This window comes from Hylobates moloch, unplaced genomic scaffold (genome assembly GCF_009828535.3).
Source record: "Hylobates moloch isolate HMO894 unplaced genomic scaffold, HMol_V3 SCAFFOLD_20, whole genome shotgun sequence".
NCBI lineage: Eukaryota > Metazoa > Chordata > Mammalia > Primates > Hylobatidae > Hylobates > Hylobates moloch.
This window is the reverse complement of record NW_026652295.1, coordinates 31,052,055-31,071,061: the sequence shown is the minus strand read 5'-3', so window position 1 is coordinate 31,071,061 and position 19,007 is coordinate 31,052,055. Positions and strand designations below refer to the sequence as shown.

General features: G+C 41.9%; 3 protein-coding genes across 4 annotated transcripts in view; 2 read left to right on the top strand and 1 right to left on the bottom strand.

Moving 5' to 3' along the window:
* LOC116460316 (HLA class II histocompatibility antigen, DRB1 beta chain) overlaps positions 1-19,007 on the top strand; it is a 121,752-nt gene that overhangs the window by 5,432 nt on the left and 97,313 nt on the right. The gene's annotated exons all lie outside the window — the stretch shown is intronic.
* The window catches only part of LOC116460315 (HLA class II histocompatibility antigen, DQ beta 1 chain), a 198,197-nt gene that overhangs the window by 130,814 nt on the left and 48,376 nt on the right, over positions 1-19,007 (top strand). The window lies entirely within an intron of this gene.
* Positions 12,096-17,941, bottom strand: LOC116460317 (HLA class II histocompatibility antigen, DQ alpha 2 chain-like). The gene is made up of 5 exons (XM_032141380.2): positions 17,807-17,941; positions 13,787-14,035; positions 13,092-13,373; positions 12,569-12,743; positions 12,096-12,409 (listed from the first exon to the last, which is right to left on the bottom strand). The coding sequence occupies exons 1-4, from the start codon at positions 17,886-17,888 to the stop codon at positions 12,589-12,591; spliced, it is 768 nt and encodes a 255-aa protein (XP_031997271.1). The 5' UTR covers positions 17,889-17,941; the 3' UTR covers positions 12,096-12,409; positions 12,569-12,588.

The following is a 19,007-nucleotide window of genomic DNA, read 5'->3' as shown; positions in this document are numbered from 1 at the left end:
TTCACCTCCTGCATCTCAGACTGGACTTCAGCTCCACTGCAGGGATGCTATGGGGTGTGGGGACAAACACTGACACTCAGGCTCTACTTCTTAGGGGCTCAGTCTGAATCTGCCCAGAGCAAGATGCTGAGTGGCGTTGGAGGCTTCGTGCTGGGGCTGATCTTCCTTGGGCTGGGCCTTATCATCCATCACAGGAGTCAGAAAGGTGAGGAAACCCAGGGGGAAAGGGGAAGATGGGCTGTGACCCAGACCCTCTGTTCAGAGAGGTCCTGTCTCTAGACGTAGCTCTTTCCTCCTGACCCTGAGAGGAAGAAGGCTAGGCTGGAGGTGGGAGGAGACAGGACAAGATTGGAGGAGGCATTGGAATCTGATTTTACTGGTTGAAAGGTAGTCCTGTCACAGAGCTGACTGACAGAGCTTACTCCAGGACACCCTTACCATTCATCATTGTCTCACTGGCTCCTTTCCAAAAGCTTCCTTCATTAAGAGGGTCAGAGCCTCGGCCTCCTTCCCTTCTAGTGACAATTTCCTTTGTTTTAGGGGATTTTAAATTAGGGTGCTTAAGGCCTTGAAGAACATGGGTGGGAAGAGAATATAACTTTAATTAAGTCACATGTGTCATTTTCCTTTGGGGTGAGAGAGTGGCTGTTTGTGTAATGAGACCTTTCTCTGCATAACTTCCTTTCGTAAGACCTCAAGGGCCTCCACCAGCAGGTAATATTTCAGCCATGATCCAGTGTGGGGAGGGCACAGGTGTAAGAGGGAAGAGCATGAGCTGAGTGTACCTGACCGCAATGGTCTCCGTTCATGGTATATTTGCTGCTATGAGGATCAAGACTTAGGGTGGAAGTTTGCCAGTTTCTAGGAATCTCCAGAGGTTGTTCCCCAGAACCAAGCCTTAACTTTGGTGGTATCTTCTTGTGAAATGTGGAGCCAGAACCACAGTTTAAATGTTAGACACCAGGATGATGCCCACTTTGTGCCACATGTTGGTGGCTACTGCCTGTAGGCATTTTCCAGTGACTGAAAGAGGCTGCTAGTGGTAGGGATGAGGTATCATCCAATTTCCTAAAAAGATTGAACCCTTCATGTTCCCCAGAAGAGTAACAGCTGTTCCCCCACCTCCCACACATCTGCATCAAGCTGAAGTTCTGTGTCTTCATGAGCTGATTTCACCTTTGCACAGATCTTAGGGGAGGTGACGATAATACACTCTGGACCTCAGCTTTCTCTGTCTGAAGCTGCAGGGGGCCCCTGAGGGGTGGGGGAGATGGCAGGCCCACCAGAGTACCCTGTGCTGATCATCCCTCTTCTCTCTTCTCCAGGGCTCCTGCACTGACTCCTCAGACTATTTTAACTGGGATTGGTTATCACTCTTCTGTAATGCCTGCTTGTCCCTGCCCAGAATTCCCAGCTGCCTGTGTCAGCCTGTCCCCCTGAGATCAGAGTCCTACAGTGGCTGTCACGCAGCCACCAGGTCATCTCCTTTCATCCCCACCTCGAGGCGGATGGCTGTGACCCTGCTTCCTGCTCTGACCCAGAGCCTCTGCCTGTGCATGGCCAGCTGCGTCTACTCAGGCCCCAAGGGGTTTCTGTTTCTGTTCTCTCCTCAGGCTGCTCAAGAGAAGCACAGGAAAACCATTACCTGACTTTAGAGCTTTTTTACAGAATTAAACATGATCCTGAGTTATCTGTATTCTCAACTTCCTTAATTGAGCAGAGGCAGGAAATCACTGCAGAATGAAGGAACATACCTTGAGGTGACCCAGCCAACCTGTGGCCAGAAGGAGGGTTGTACCTTGAAAAGACACTGAAAGAATTTGGGGTGCAAAGTCAGGGTGGGCAGGGGAGGTAGAAAATCAACTCAGTTGTCACATCATTCATGGTTCTTTCATATTGATGCTCAGTGCAGTGGCCTGAGAATATCCCAGCCTCTCTTTTGGTTTGATGAGTGCTGTATAAGTAAGCATGGTGGAATTGTTTGGGAACAGATATAGTGACCCTTGGTCACTGGTGTTTCAAACATTCTGGCAAGTCACATCAATCAAGAATAATTTTTACTTTTAAGAAAGCATAACCAGCAATAAAAGTATTATTTTTGAGTCTAAATGACAGAAACCCAAATATATTTTGTTTCATGGTAGAAAGGAAGCCTAGAGTCAAGTTGATTTCAGAAGTGACTAGTTCCAGATACACAATGAGATCTTCACCTCTCTCGGTTATATCTATCTGTGAATCTGTCTCTCTTTCTCTGTGTCTCTTTGTCCCTGTATAGTTCTTTCTGCGTCTCTCTGTATCTTTGTCTCTGCCCCCTTGTTGTGTCTTTCACTACATTGCTGCCTTTCTATTTTTCTAATCCATCGTCACTATTTATCTGCATTTTTCCTATCTCCGTGTTTCTTTTTGCATCTATTTTTCTGCATTTCTCTTCCTTATCACTTCACATCTTATCTCTCTCTCTTGCTCTGTGTGTGTGTGTGTGTGTGTGTCTGTCTGTCTGTCTGTCTGTCTGTCTGTCTCTGTTATATATGTTTCTAGACTGTCTACCAGAGTTTTAACAACTTTAGGAAAGATTCTGATTGGCCAAGCCTGGGTAACATGCACACCTCTCAAACACACCGTCCTGTGCAGGGGATGCTGCCAGCCAGCATTGTGCCCATCCCTCTTATTAGGAAGGAGGAATGGATTTTCCAGATCCTTGCGGTCCTGGAAATGACTTCCAGTGTGCAGATGCCTACACCAGCCATGTGGAGCACCTCAGCCTCCAGAGCCTTCTCACAGTGGAGGGGTGTAAGGGGCAGTTTGTTTCTTGTGGAGCCCACAGGACAAATGGCAGAGCTCCCTCTGGTTGTAGCGTCCCTCACTGGGGGTACCTGTTCACAGTCATTCCACTCTTTGTCTGAGCTCCCTTTGCCATTGATGTTGTAACCTATTGATTCCTGATGACACTCTTTTCCCGGTTATGAGGGAGGTCACTACACACTGTGGCCCCTTTGATGTGGGCCCAGCCCTGAAGCTGGTCTCCATCTCAGTCTCTGAGTTTCGTCATGAAGACAGAGTCTGGGAGCTTCTGCAAGGTTATGGAAAGCCATGAGCCTGAAAGCAGACATCCCATCTTCCTTTCTCCCTCACCCACACACTGGGCCTGAGGAGTCTTTGGCAGGCTCTTCCTTCTTATGGACAAGGTCAGGGTGGAGAACTAGGTCCCCTTGGGACCTTCATCTCTTGTACTCCAGGCTGTCATGTAGGTCCTCAGACAGGGACACTGGCGCACAAAGAGACACCAACACTTGAGATTCTGCTCCCCAGGGTTATGGTCTGAATTTTCCCCAAGGAAAATGCTGAATGGAGTCAAAAGTTTTGTGCTGATTTTGTCCTCTTCTTCAGGGTGGGCATTGTCATTCACCGTCGGGATCAAAAGGGAGTAACACTTCTGGGGAAATGGGGAAGGCATGTGCTGGGTTGTCCAGGGTGTCCTCCGTCTCTATGTGTAGCTCCTGGCTTTTGACCCTGCAAAGGGAAGAGGCAGGGCTGGGGACTGAACCAGACTCAAAGTTTAGGGGGACATCGAGATCTGATTTTTCTAGTTGAAGCATAAGCCCTATAATCGGGGTGGGTGACAGATTATATTCTAGGACATTCTTACAGTTCAACATTGTCACACTGAGCACACATGCTGGAAGATTCTTTATTAACGAGAGGGTCAAAATCTTCTTCTCTTTCTTCCATTGACAGTTTCATAGAAACAACTATGTTTTGCACCCAGATTTCATTGGATAGTATAATCTTTAATGGATAATTAATAAGTACATCATCTATAAATAAGTTTGCTAACACAAAGAACTGAGTCTTAGTCAGCATATAACTTGGAGGAAAGCGTGTGGGTGTTCTAGAGGACAACCTACCAGTCTTGAGCATTTGTCCTTACCTTAGATAATAACAGTATATCTTTTGGAGACAGTGGTGCTCGCGAGTATTCCAAAGCTCCTGTACATTTCTCAGTCTTTTCTGCTGTTAGGTTGGGGTCATTTGACTAACAGTAGCCAGTGGAACTTGCAAGTAGGTGCATGGTGGTGCATGAGATGCCGGAAACTCCATAACCTGAGTCATTTGTATAACTGTGGAATTAAGTCTCCTTATTGAGTTAAGCCACCGAGATCTACTTTTTACTGTGGGTTAAGATCTTATTGCAACATAACCTTGCCCTTCCTGATTATCACGAAATGTTTAGCTTAAGGAAGAGAGTCCTTAAGTTAATAGGGCGAATCAACTGAGTTAATGGAAGTTAAGAGATGATTTTTTAAAACAAATTAAAAAAATAAAAAAACAGAAAACTTTATTTGAATAAGAAAAAGTTAATGATGTTACACTTCAAAAGAATTTTGAACTCATTATTTATTTTTAATTGACAAGTTACTGTGTATTTACTGGGTACTATGTGATTTTTTGATACATGTGATTAAATCGGCTAATTAACATATCCATCACTTCACTTTTTGGTGCTATGAATATTTAAAATCTCTCTTTGCAATTTTCAAATATACAATACAGTTGGCCCTCTATATCTGTGGGTTTCACATCCTCTGATTCATTCAACTGTGGGTTGAAAATATTTAGAAAAAAATGAAAAATAACAATATAACAATAAAAATTATTCCAATTCAAAAACAATAAAGCATAACAACTATTTTCATAGCATTTCATTTACATTACATTGGGTATTATAAGTATAATCTAGAGAGGATTTAAAGTATACAGGAGGATAGGCTTAGGTTATATGCAAAAACTAAGCCATTTTTAATAAGGGACCTGAGCATTCTCGGATTTTGGTACACAGAGAGGGTCCTGGAACCAATCCCTCGTGGATGCCGAGGGACGACTATACATTATTATTAACCGTAGTCATCATGCTGTACAATTGATCTCTAGTACTCATTCCTCCTGCCTAACTGAAACTTTGTACTTTTTTTCTGAAACAGGGTCTAGGTCTGGCTGGAGTGCAGTGGTACGATCACAGCTCACTGCAGCCTTGACTTCCCGGGCTCAATCCATCCTCCCACCTCAGTCTCTGGAGTAGCTGGGACTGCTGGCATGTGCCACCATGCCTGGCTAGTTTTTGTATTTTTTGTAAAGATAGGGTTTCACCATGCTGCCCAGCTGGTCTTGAACTCCTGTGCTCAACCAATCCACCTGCCTCAGCCTCCCAAAGTGGTGGGATTACAGGCATGAGCCACCACACCCTGCCCTTCTTTGTACCTTTTGACCAACATCTTCTCATTCCTCCTTGTCCTCCCTGCTACCCCCACTCCCCCACCTGCCGTGATTTTGACTTTTTTAGATTCCACATGTAAGTGAGGTCATGCAGTGTTTGTCTTTCTGTGCCTGGCTTATTTCACTTAACATAATGTCCTCCAGGTTCATCCATGTTGTAAATAATGTAAAAGATTTCCTTCTTTTACAAGGCCGAATAGTATTCCATTGTGTGTACAGACCACAGTTTCCTTATACACTCATCTGCTGATGGACACTTAGGTTGATAACATCTCCTGGCCATTGTGAGTAGTGCTGCGATGAACATGGGAGTACAGATATCTCTTTGATACACTGATTTCATTTTATTTGCAGATGTACCCAGCAGTAGAATTGCTGGATGATGTGGTAGTTCTATTTTTATTTTTAAATAGATGATGAATTAAAAAAAATTTATTTGGGCGGGGCATGGTGGCTTATGCCTCTAATCCCAGTACTTTGGAAGGCCAAGGTGGGTGGATCGCTAGGTCAGGAGTTCAAGACAAACCTGACCAACATAGTGAAACCCCATCTCTACTAAAAATGCAAAAATTAGCCGGGCATGGTGGCACTCTCCTGTAGTCCCACCTACTTGGGAGGCTGAGGTGGGAGAATTGCTTGAACCTGGGAGGCGGAGGTTGCAGTGAGCTGAGACCATACCATTGCACTCCAGCCTGGGTGACAGAGTGAGACTGCATCTCAAATATATATATATATATATAAAAGATATATATATAAAAGATATATCTATATAAAAGATATATCTATATAAAAGATATATATATATATTTGTTTGTTTGTTTTCTTCCACATGAATATATATGTATTCCCAGGAACTAGAACACTGTTTCTGTTGTGGATGCTGTTCTGTTCTACCTAAACTCCTTCCTTTGGGACTGAAGGATTTATTCTCTCATTGCTGGGAATGTTGCTGGCTGACAGCCCTTAGCTGTCAGTCATCCCCCAGAATTGCATTAGGTGATGAAAGCAGCCTCATCAGATTTTACTCCACTTCCCAGGAAGAACCCGCCTATAATGACTGGTCAGTGTCAGGGTATAAATGTCCTAAACCCTTTCCCTAAATTGGGCCAACTCTGAAGGGGTCTTGCAGCTTCAGAACTCCCTGGGGGTTAGGATGAAGACTTTTTGAATGAATGGTAGTCCAGTTTCTAAAACTCTGCTTTAATTCATGAGCCATCTTACATAATTCTTTCGGTTACAAATGTAATTTAAATGTAGTGATCTTTGTGATTTCTTCCTTAACTATGGGCAATGCCTCTTTTCTGCTTCTTGGAAGATGAAGTTATTGGCATTGTTACCCTTCCTTTCCCCTCCCCTTTATGCTTCCACTTGCCAAAATGAGATACATGCACGCTTTTTTCAATATTGTCAAGGCTGACAATTTTGATGTTCAGCTGTAACAATAAGCATCCTTGGGCTTTGCTCGTAGCTTAATTCTAAAAATTGAAAAAAATTGTTTATCATTTTCTAAATATCACTCATGTATCAGACGTTCTTTGCTTGCCAAGGAACTGCTGTAATAGGATCCCTTTTCAGTGAGGTCCTGGGTTAAATTCAGTTTTCTGGATTCCTTACCTTCCCATTTCCTGATTAACAATTTCACTTTACTAAGTAATATTCTTAGTCAACTTCTAATAAAACTATGGGTGGTAGATACAATTTTTCCCCTTTCGTATTTCTTGATTTAGTTTTCCAAACTTTCTGTTAAATTTTCCAATTGTTTATAGCATTCTATTATTACTTTTACAGATTAAGAATTCTAATTAGAGAGACTTTGAACTTGTTTGCTGTTACATGAGCTTTCCATATTAAATCTGTGATAATTTTCATGTTATTTTATTCTCATCTTCTCTTTCGTGTTGTAAGAGTTTCTCAAACATTTGCTCTGACTGCCTCAATCTTGTCCTTTACCTACTGTATACCATCTTATTTCATCTCAAGATACATTTCTTCGAGCCAACTCTAATCTCCCCCAAATTACACCTGGTTCCTGTGCAACACTCTCTCACTTTACTTCGTTCTCTTTTCCTTTATAAATTATTCAGAGTTTGTAATTATATGTTTGTGGAATTATGTAATATATGTATATTTCTTCCCACTAGAGTGTAAGTTCTATGAAGACAATGAATGTATCTCTTTTCACATTATTTTAATGATACCTATAACAAAGTATGGTACTTATTGTTATAATGGTACTCAATGACCATTTTTGCAGTTTTGATGAAGTAATGAACATATAAACAAGTCTGGGGGCTTAGTACAGCCAATAATAAAGGAAAAAGTACTTTGCTTTCCTTTGCCTTTATTAGTTCTTGCATACACATTCTTTAGAGTTGCATTTTTGAGAGGTTCCTATAGTCTTAGGCAGGATTTGGATACTCAGGATTTCCTAACTGTGATAAAAACGAGAAAATCCTAAAAACTAACATAATTTCAAACAGAATGCTTCTCTGTGTATATTTGTGGGACTTTCCTAGAATGCATTTTTTAAAAACTTTGTATTACAGAAAACTTCAACAGTAGTAGAGAGAAGAGTACCATGTTTTAACAGCCAAGCTTTAACAATGATCAATTCATGGGCAATTTTGTAAACCCACCCAATTAATCATACATGCACACTGGGTTATTCTGAAGATACTTTCAGATATCATACTTCATTCATAATTATTTTATTATGAAAATCTAAAGTATAACGACTTTTTAGAAACATAACAGCAATGCTATTACCACACTAAAATTAGCTATTTCCTTAATATGGTCAGTGTCAATTTTTCTGATTGCCTCATATCAATTTGGTTCATATATTTCTTCAGCCTTTTAAAAATGCATAGCTTCTCTTCTCTTCCCTTCTCTCTCTCTCTCTCACTCTCTCTCTTTCTGTCTGTCTTTGAATTGTTGCTGAAGAAATGGAGTTATCTAGTGGAAGTTCCCATATTCTGGATCTTGTTGGTTGCATCCCTGTGGTGTCATTCGCTGTGGGATTTGTTAGTTGGACTCCAGAAAATAACAATAACACAAATTGTTAACACCTATTGACTACTTACTATGTGCCGGTACAGACTGTAGGTAAAATAAAATGTTTGATTCTTCAAATCCCTAGTTTGTTTGTGGTAAGTACAAACCTGAAATATTTCATGTGATTTTTAAAATTTTGTAAAATTTATTTATTTATTTATTTTTAGAAGTGGGATCTTGCTCTGTTGCCTAGGCTGGAGCGAGCACAGTGGCACAATCCTAGCCCACTGAAGCCCTGAACTCCTGGGCTCGCTCCTCTTGCCTCAGCCTCCGGAGCTGGGATTACAGGCACGCCACCATGTGCTAATTTACTTTTATGTTGTAGAGATAGGGTCTTGCGTTGTTGCCCAGGCAGCTTTGAACTCCTGGCTTCAAGCAATCCTCCATTGGCCTCCAAAGTGTTAAGATCACAGGCACGAACCTCTGACCCACTAATTTTGTAAATTTTAAATAGTGTGATATTAAATATTAATGAAGTCACACTTCATGTATACAATCTGAAGTAATTCAAATAACTGAAATAATTTTTAAGTATTGCGTGATTTAAAATCATGCAGGTTGATGTGTAACCCTATGTATAGTAATGTCAATAATGACCCTACTTTTTTAGCTGATAAATTTACTCTTATTTTTTAGAATTAGTTTTAATTCTGCTATTTTATCATTACATACTTTTTGAATACAACCTTTTAATAAAATGCAATATCATTAAATTTTCTTTCCACAGCACTTCTTGAGGAATGAGTCTGAGTTGGGCAGCATTTGTAGATTTCTGTATGACTCTAGTCATTTTGCCATTCAGTATAACCCTTATATTACACACACACACACGCACACAAATGCACACAACTCCAAAATGCTGGATTCTTGCCTCATGAATCATTGAAATTTATATGAAATTTATTTGAAATCTTATTGCTAAAAATTTCTTAGTGCATTTGTGCATTTTAATGTGACTTTTTCATACTAAAAGTTTCATTTTATATATTTGGGATCATAATTGGTTACCTTTTCTTCTCCTTTTTAAAAATAGACTTTATTTTAAAGCAGTTGTTAGTTCACAGAAAAACTGAGCAGAAGGTGCAGAGATATCCCAGAGGACCCCAACCCCCTGGGCCATGGACCAGTACCAGCTGGTGGCTTGTTAGAAACTGGGCCACGCAGTGGGCGAGCTAGCATTACCAACTGAGCCCCGCCTTCCGTCAGATCAGTGGTGGCATTAGATTCTCATAGGAGCACGAATCCTATTGTTAACTGTGCATGAAAGAGATCTAGGTTGCATGTTCCTTATGAGAACCTAGCTAATGTTTTTGATCTGAGGTGGAACAGTTTCACAGTTTCATCCCCAAATCATATCCACATTCCCCCCACTATCTGTGGAAAAATTGTCTTCCATAAAACTCGTCCCTGGTGCCAAAAAGGTTGGAGACTGCTGTCAGATACACTGTGCTCCCACACATGCATAGCCTCCCCCATTAGCAACATCTCCCGCCAGAGTGGCACATTTGCTATAATTTATGAACTTACATTGGCACATCATCACCCAAAGTCCATAGTTAGTAAGTCTCACTCTTGGTGTTGTACATTCTGTGGATTTGGGCAAATGCATAATGACATTTTTCACCATTGTGGTATCAAATAGAGTAGTTTAATTGCCCTAAAAATCCTCTGTGCTCTGCGATGGACATTGTCATGATCATCACTGTGTCACACTCTCTGTGCTTACTGATTCCCAGTCTGCATTTTAAATTATTTGCTCCTTGAACTTTCTTCACCTCCTCCCCAAAGTAAACATGCATAAACATCTGTTGCATATGAAATACCTTGAATAAACACTTACGGGCCATAAGGAGGGAATATATCCCTTCTTAGAGAGTTGAAAACCAAAGTCAAATATTACAATTTCTCATCCTAAGAGCTCTCTTAGCAATCGATCTCAGCCTCTCTCATTCTGGAGAAAAAAAATATCCTCCAATGATCATATGAAAAGAAATTCACCCATAGCTCTACATCTGAATCTCCTAAATCATTAAGGGGCTGAGAAAAACAAAAGTACTTTTCATATAATGTGATCCATTATTTTAAATAAATTAATTATAAATATAACCACAATGTTTTCTTGTGTATTTATATACTATGTGTAAGGCATTGACTATATATCAAGATTATTCAAATTCCATCAATAACTCTGCAAGGAAATTATTATTACTCCTACATTGTGGATGAGAAAAATAAGGCCAGAAATGTTAGATACTTTACCCATTTATAAAGTTTAAAATACTAGCTTCAAAGTACTGAGTCCTGGATTTGGATTTAGGGTTCTTTGCACCAGACTATACTGTATCAATTACTGCGCTAATGTTTTGTCTTTTTTCTACAATTAAAATTTAAACTCAGGCCGGGCGCGGTGGCTCAAGCCTGTAATCCCAGCACTTTGGGAGGCCGAGGCGGGAGGATCACGAGGTCAGGAGATCGAGACCATCCTGGCTAACACGGTGAAACCCCGTCTCTACTAAAAATACAAAAAATAGCGGGGTGTGTTGGTGGGCGCCTGTAGTCCCAGCTACTCGGGAGGCTGAGGCAGGAGAATGGCGTGAACCCGGGAGGCGGAGCTTGCAGTGAGCCGAGATCGCGCCACTGCACTCCAGCCTGGGCGACAGAGAAAGACTCCGTCTCCAAATAAATAAATCAATAAATAAATAAATAAATAAATAAATTTAAACTCGCTGATGCAGGTAGCATGGATAGAAATATCCTCACCTATTTCATAGCTGTTTGCAGCCACGAGATCCACTGCTGACCCATTTCCTCTGTGAGAGTTTCTCCTAGGAGAGGGCGAATCCAATGGAGAACACAGCACCCCCTGCTGCGGCTACATTGTCTCAACTGTGTTGTTCCTCCTAGGGTTTCTCTCATAAGCTAGTGCTTTCCTTAGCCAGGAGGGTTAGGGGAAAGGGCTGGGGATTTCTGAAGATACTGGTATTGTTTTCTATCAGCATATTTCCTGAAACATCCTGCAGCCATATCCACTATACTGTCTCCTTCGTGCCAGGGTGGCACAGGGAAAGCTACATGGTTATCTAGCAAAGCTTCATTCAGGAGGTGAGGCAGACTGCGCCTCTATACTAGGGCTCCTAGATATGTCTGTGGCTTCTACTCCCATCCCTTTCCCCATCGTCACTACCCCTATGTGAGGAATAAGTATTTGTTCCTTTTCAGATACCCACATTATTGTCTTTTTCTAATGTTTTTCTGACTTCCATTTCTTTTCCTGCCTAAAGAATTTTTATTCCCTCAAGGCGAGGAGGGGAGAAGAAGGCTTCCATTGTCATCATTCTTCACAAATTTAAAGTTTTGAGAATAAATTTTTACTTTTGATATTTTTGAGATTCAAACTTCCTTTATCTTAACTTATTTCTCTTCATACTTTTAAAAGCCATATTGAAATTAGTACAAACTTATTTTTTGGTTTTAAAATTTTTGCTATAACAATGCTGAGCAAAGGGCAGAGGGTATCCATTAATTTCATTGTTGCCTGAATTGAGGGGTGGGTGGCAGTGCCAAGGGTGGGAGCACAAAGAAGAAAGAAATATTAACATCAGCTAAGAAATCAACATATTATCAGGCTATATTGTACTTGGTTGCTTCTGTGTTACTGGACATGAAATATGATCTGGGAAATGAGATTAAATTGGCTTGAAACATAAGAGTCTCCCAATCCTTAGCCATAGTTTCAGTTAGCCCTGGATGAAAGATGGAAAAATTTGACATAGATTTCATAAAGGGAATTTATTGCTTCCATGGAGATTTTAGATTGAGGTTACTGAGGAATTAGGTAGCTGGGCGGCTTACCCCAGGCATCTCTTAGTTGGTAACACTTGAGAAAAGAAAAAAAATCAGGAAGTCAGGGAAAGAATTCAAAGGCATTTGCGAGCTCTGAGGGGATATAGCAGCTTAAGTCCCAGAGAAAAGGTGAGAGGAGAAACATTTGCAGGAGAAAAGGGATATGATAAATCAGGCCAGAAAATAGTGCTAGGTCATGTAGCAAGTCCACTCTTTTCTGCTCCTGTAGATGGCGATGCACCTGCAACAGGACAGACATGAGATTGATGGTTCCGAGGGGGCTCCTGTGTGATCACCATGCCACTTCCCAATTCCCCTACAACTTTCAACCACATTCATGTCAACAACCCTCTCCCACTTTCCTTCCTGCACCTTCAGCTCTAACAAATCTCAATCTTACCTTCCCTTCCAGGATGGGATTCACAAGGGCCCTTGGTGTCTGGAAGCACCAACTAAACGCAGGCCTCGGATGATCAAGACGGTCCCCACCACAATGCCCACGAGGCCCACAGACAACCCCAGGGCACAGACCACAGTCTCTGTGAGCTCTGACATAGGTGCTGGAATCTCAGGCTCTGTGGAAGTGAAGTTGTTGAGGTCAGAATGCAGAGCATGTTCATGTGCATGTGTGTGGGAGGGGATGGGGTGGAGGGTTGGCTCTGCAAAGACTGAAGGTCCCCAGCTTAGGGAGGAGAGTGAAGTCTATTATTAGAAACCCCTGAAGTGGCAGGCTTGCTCCCACCCTGTGGAGTGTACTTTCATTTTTAATACATCTCTTCTTTTGTTGCTTTATTCTTTCAAAAAAAAGATAAAAGAAACTCATGAAGTGTGGAAAACAAGTTTTGGGATATGGGAGTAAAAGGCAGGAAGTTCTGAACTTGACAGACAAGAAAGCATCAAAAAATGGTGTAACTCATCCTTACCCCAGTGTTTCAGAAGAGGCTCGTCCAGGCCCCAGTGCTCCACCTTGCAGTCATAAATCTCATCAGCAGAAGGGAGGAAGGTGAGGTAACTGATCTTGAAGAAGGAATGATCACTCTTGGAGAGGAAGCTGGTCTCAGAAACACCTTCTGTGACTGAGTGCCCATTGCTCAGCCATGTGATGTTGACCACAGGAGGAAAGATGTTGTCCACAAGACAGATGAGGGTGTTGGGCTGACCCAGTGTCACAGGAGACTTGGAAAACACTGTGACCTCAGGAACCTCTATGGTGAGGAAACAGCACTGATGTGAAGTGTGAATAGCTCTGCCATAAGCTTCTGCATTACATCCTGGAAGAGCCCTCCTACCAGCATTTCACCACCTGATAGTCAAAGAGGTGTTATTTACCTTCTGCTTGGGAGCAACGACACATTGCCTCTGCTTTATTCCTGTGCCCTTCTCTCTGTGGGCATGTTTAATAAAGTAGGAGGTTGATGAGACCTCTCCTAGAAGGATTTACTGAATGCATAATGGGAAAACCCTTATATTACATGGGAATATGTGATTTTAGAGAAGGGAAATGATAAAATTTCAGCAATTGCCATGAGAAGATCTGGGGACCTCTTGGAAAGAAAATAATGAAACTTGGTATGAAGGGATAGATTGAGTAAAGAAAGGCAGAATGGTGGACACATACCATTGGTAGCAGCGGTAGAGTTGGAGCGTTTAATCATGATGTTCAAGTTGTATTTTCCGGTAGCGATGTTTGTCAGTGCACCCTGCGGGTCAAAACTTGTAAATTTGCTGAATATAGGCAACTGCCAGACAGTCTCCTTCCTCTCCAGGTCCACATAGAACTCCTCGTCTCCATCAAATTCATGGGTGTACTGGCCAGAGGGACCGTAAGACTGGTACAAGTTTACACCGTAAGAGGCAACGTGGTCAGCTGATGGTGAAGATGACAAGCAGGAAGGGAGAACAGGGGAAGAAAGAACCTTAATACACAAAATGATGGAAGAAACTGACTTTTAAATATTATGAGCTTTGTCCTTGGCAAAGTCTATGGACATTTCCAGCCCCTGCTTCCTACCCTTTTCCTGCTAGTAGTTGTCCGGTTTAAAGTGTGCTTTCTTTCCCACTCTAGTGTGGGATACACAAGGGCAGAATATCGCACGTCCAATTTTCACTATTTCCTGAGTGCCTGGCACATCATGGACTTGTGATTAAATAATGTAAATGAACAGAAGAAGGAATGAACGAGTTATCATAGTATTTAGCTTTCTTAGTCATAGATTAGACTTACTTCCCTCTGCTTCCTAAGATTTATCTTTCACTTAATTCTTTCATCAGTTAATAACAAATTGATTATACTTCCTTTCCTCTCAGGACTGGCTCAGAACAGGACACTCTACACAGAGATCTTTCTTTTTTTTAAAAAAGGAAAAGCATGCAGGATCTTATTAATTTAAAATAATTTCTGCTAACGATTTTTAGGGTATAAGAAAGAGTATAACAAGAACGATAATAACATTACAAAATATATAATAAATAAACAATGCTTCCTTCTAAGGTCTCTGTTGTGTTAATAGTAATGGTCCTTAGAGGACAGCAACTGATTTCTTCTGAAATGAAAAAGTGGGAGCTCTACTAGTTTTTGGATTTCTGTCATTCCCCGTACCTTTTTTTTTCCTCTGAAGGAGGTTACTAAATGTCTGCAGCATTCTGACTTAACATTTATATTCACCCTTTTTCCTCTAATGGGCAGTGTGCTTGTCTGAGGATGCCAGAGCAGAATGGCAGCCATGCAGTACGACTCCAGCCAAATGAGCTGAACTGAATATTCTTGTCAAGACATGTGTAAGCCTTTTACCATTGTATCTTTCCTTCCTTCCCCACTTTCTGAGCATCCGCAAGTGTCAGACATAGCAGGGGATGTGTAAAACACCAATCAGGCATCGTCTACCATTAAGGAACAAACTGAGTAGTGGGAGAGTCAGGTAGGTAAGGGAGCAGATACAATGTACTGTAGTAAGTTCTGTGAGGAGGATATTGACAGCCTTATGGTCTAACATCCTTCACAAGTATTTGCCAAGCAAACCAAACTACATTATCCTTTCAAGTTCCCCGGTCTTTGCAGTGATCTGTTGTTTTTCTCCCTGAAATGAAATTATCTTTTAGGACTTCCTGGAGAAATCCTAAAATCCATCCTTGAGGTTTCTGCTTAAGTTAACAACTTTGTAGCTAAGTCCTCTCATCAACATGTTTTTGACCACGTTATGACCTCCAACCCCTCCATCTCAACTTCTGGCTGTCCAAGTTTGTCTGTTCCTCTTCCAGCTCACCTTCTTCCCTATCCAGTATGACCACCCTGGATGGTCTTAACAGGCCACCAACAAAGCCTCCTTATCCTTGCAATAAACCTTGACTCTTTGTTCAAACATAAATATATATGGAATATATGCAATTCTTCTTTTCATCTGGTCACCCTGATGGCCCAGCTGGAACCAAGTCACTTGTATAGTTTCAGCCTCTGCTGAGTCCACTGCCTGCTCAGCAATGGCCTTCTACTTTCCTGCACCCCATACTGTTTCCATCACTAGTCTGAGCACCCACTGCAGGGAAGACAGCATGACTTTGTCTTTGAATCCTTAAAACTTAGCTCACTGTGTGCTCAAACATGTATATTGAATGACAGTTGCTATATTTGAGGACCACATAGATTTTGGGGAAGACTGACAGGCACACAGGTAGCAGAACCATACGCAGGCCAGGATGAGCCATGACCAGGGCTGCGTTCTGACTTGTTAGCCCCAAGCACTCTTGCTTGTGTGGACCCCTTCCTCCAAAAAATAAGGAAAATAATATTTTATGACTGAATTGGTATAAAGACAATATAATCTAGGCTGAATTAAAAGTTAAAACATTTTCTTAGGCTCTAAAATTTCATTTTTTTATAATTTTGAAAGGAGTTAAAACATTCTCATGTGGCTTTACAGTATGGAGGGTCCCCTGCACTGCCCACATTGTGCCTAATGGATGAGCTGAGCCTGACCAGGGCACTCTGGTATGAGGTTGAAGAAAGGAAATTTGGAACAAATAAGCCAAGTGCTCTGGAGAAGCAGGTGAAACTTCCACTGCCGAACAAAATCAGAATGGGAGCAGCCACAGTTAATAAGGTTGTGAAAGTTTAGACCTTCCAGTTCACTTCCCCTTTTAACTATCCGACTTTTCAACTTTTGTTTTACAAACCCACTGCCCATCTCTATAAAGGAGCAAGGAGTCAGAGATGGATCCTGAAAAGGAAGAGGAGAAAGGAATGCATGAAGAGAGGTGGAAAGAGATGGACGACAAAGGCAGAGGAGACTAAGAGACCAAATAATTAATCTGTGCTTCCTTCCTTCCTTTTTCTTTCTTTCTTTTTTCCTTCCTCCCTTCCCTTTCTCCTTCCTTCCTTCCCTTTCTCCTTCCTTCCTTCCTTCCTTCCCTCCCTTCCTTCCTTCCTTCCTTCCTTCCCTCCCTTCCTTCCTTCCTTCCCTCCCTTCCTTCCTTTCTCTTTTTCTTTCCTCTTTCTTTCTGAGACAGGGTCTCTCTCTGTTGCCCTGGCTGGAGTGTAGTGGTGCCATCATGGCTCACTGCAGCTTCCACCTCCTGGACTCAAGTGGTCCTCCCATTGCGGCCTTCTGAGTAGCTGGCACCACAGGCACGAACCACCACGCCTGGCTAATTTTTATTTTTCTTTTTTGTAGAGATGAGATCTTGCTATGTTGCCCAGGCTAGTCTCAAACTCCTGGGCTCAAATGATCCTCCTGCCTCGGCCTCCCAAAGTGCTGGGATTACAGGCATAAGCCACCATGTCTGGACCACTTTTCTTTTTATAGGACGTCATTAGATGAGGTGAAGAACAGGTAATTTGGGTTGATAATTTGAGAATAAAATAATTTAATTTACTAAGTTTTTCTATAAATTCTCAATTTTAAAATAAAAGAATTCCTTATTTTGCTAAAGAAAAGAAATGTGAAGCTACACCTGTAATAGACATATGGAAAAAAATTGACATTCATGTTTTCACTATTTACAAAGCTTAGCTGCATGCCCATTTTATTTGATTATTTGTGAGGTGAAACATATGAGGCAGCTGAGAGTAAGTGAGGACCGTGTGGTAGAATGATTGTTGAAGGCATTCAGCCTGCTGGACTCCTTTACCCACTCCTCACCTGTGCCAGTTCCCATGTGGAAATGTGAGTAAGTCTGAGAGAAAGAAAAGAGCATCTTTCTTAATGTCTATAGAGTATATAATTGATGGAACTATTTACCCCAAGTTCAACTACAGGAGACATACGAAAAGCTTCAAAAGTTGTTAAGAGAAATTTGAGAGTGACACTTCACAAATTTTTAATAATAAAAAATTCTCCACCGATGGAAACCTCGCTAATTTTTGAGGCAATCATGATGGAATGACATAGAGACCTCCAGGCTGTGGTCACTGAATGCAATATAAACAGAATAGCATCCTTAGTGAACACCAACAGCATAGATAACAAAAAGAGTAGGTTGGGGCTCTGGTTTCCTGAAGGAGGAACAGCCATAATTTTTAAATCTCTTAATACTGAAGGGTCCCTTAGGAAATCTCTACAGTTTCCCTGAAAATTGTTTTCTCTCTTTTCCTTCAATTTCCTCTCCTCCAGCTCCAGAGAACATCCCTCACTCGTGCACTCACCCACAATGTCTTCACCTCCACAGGGGCTCATCACAGTGGTCAGGGCAAGCGCTGCGAGCATCAGAGCTTTGTTTAGGATCATCCTCTTCCCAAGGCAGCCTCAGCAGTTGGTGTTCTGAGTTGTAGAGCAATTGTGAGGACCTCGAGACAAGGAAATCTGAAGACACCCAAACCAAACGCTGCCAGGTCAGGTTTTGACCAATTAGAAAAATCCCCTTTAGTGACACCTCAGTTACTAGTTGAAGAGTTTGTATTAAGAGCCCTGGAAGGAGACAGGGCAATCCCCTGGTTGTGATGCAGCCTCTGCTCAGAGTGGACTTGAGGAAATGTTCTATGACTAGAGGGAGGACACTAAATTGGGATCTTCGCTGGTGTGTGCATGTCTGCCAGTGGCAAGAGGGGTGGGCATTTCTTTTCTTTTTTTTTTTTGAGACGTAGTCTCACTCTGTCACCCAGGCTGAGGTGCAATGGCATGGTCTCGGCTCACTGTAACCTCTGCCTCCCAAGTTCAAGCGATTCTCCTGCCTCACCCTCCCAAGTAGCTGGGATTACAGGCACCTGCCACCACACCCGGCTGATTTTTGTATTTTTAGTAGAGACGGGGTTTCACTATGTTGGCCAGGCTTGTCTCGAACTCCTGACCTCATGATCTGCCCGTCTTGGCCTCCCAAAGTGCTCGGATTACAGGCAAGAGCCACCGCGGCTGGCCAGGGGTGGACATTTCTGAGCAGCCTCATGGATAGATGAGGTCATCAATTATATGGCATCCTTCAGGATGTTCTGGGTTACAACCTCCAGGAATTTTTCCCTGAGTTGATTTCCCTCCCTGGCAGTCCCCATCCCCTCCCCTTTCTCTGGCTTCTGTATGTGGGTTAGCTGTTTTTCTTTTTGCTTCCATAGTGCATATGGAATTATCCAAATGTTAAACTGACCCTACCTACCTAGGGATCTCTGCTGGTGGTAGCCAAGCAATACCTTTGCCTTTTCTACTTGTATAAATCCAGTTGGGTAAGTTCTTCTCAAGCTCTCAAAAGATCCAGGTGGTTTTGGCCAGGGCAATAAAAAGAGGTTATAATGTCAGATGGTGCAGTCTACAGTAACTGTATGAGATTTTATACAGTTTTTCTTTGCATTGAGTAATCTTTATGTTCTGTGTTTTGGTGCTTCTTGAATATATTTAAAGGAAATTTAGGGACATTGA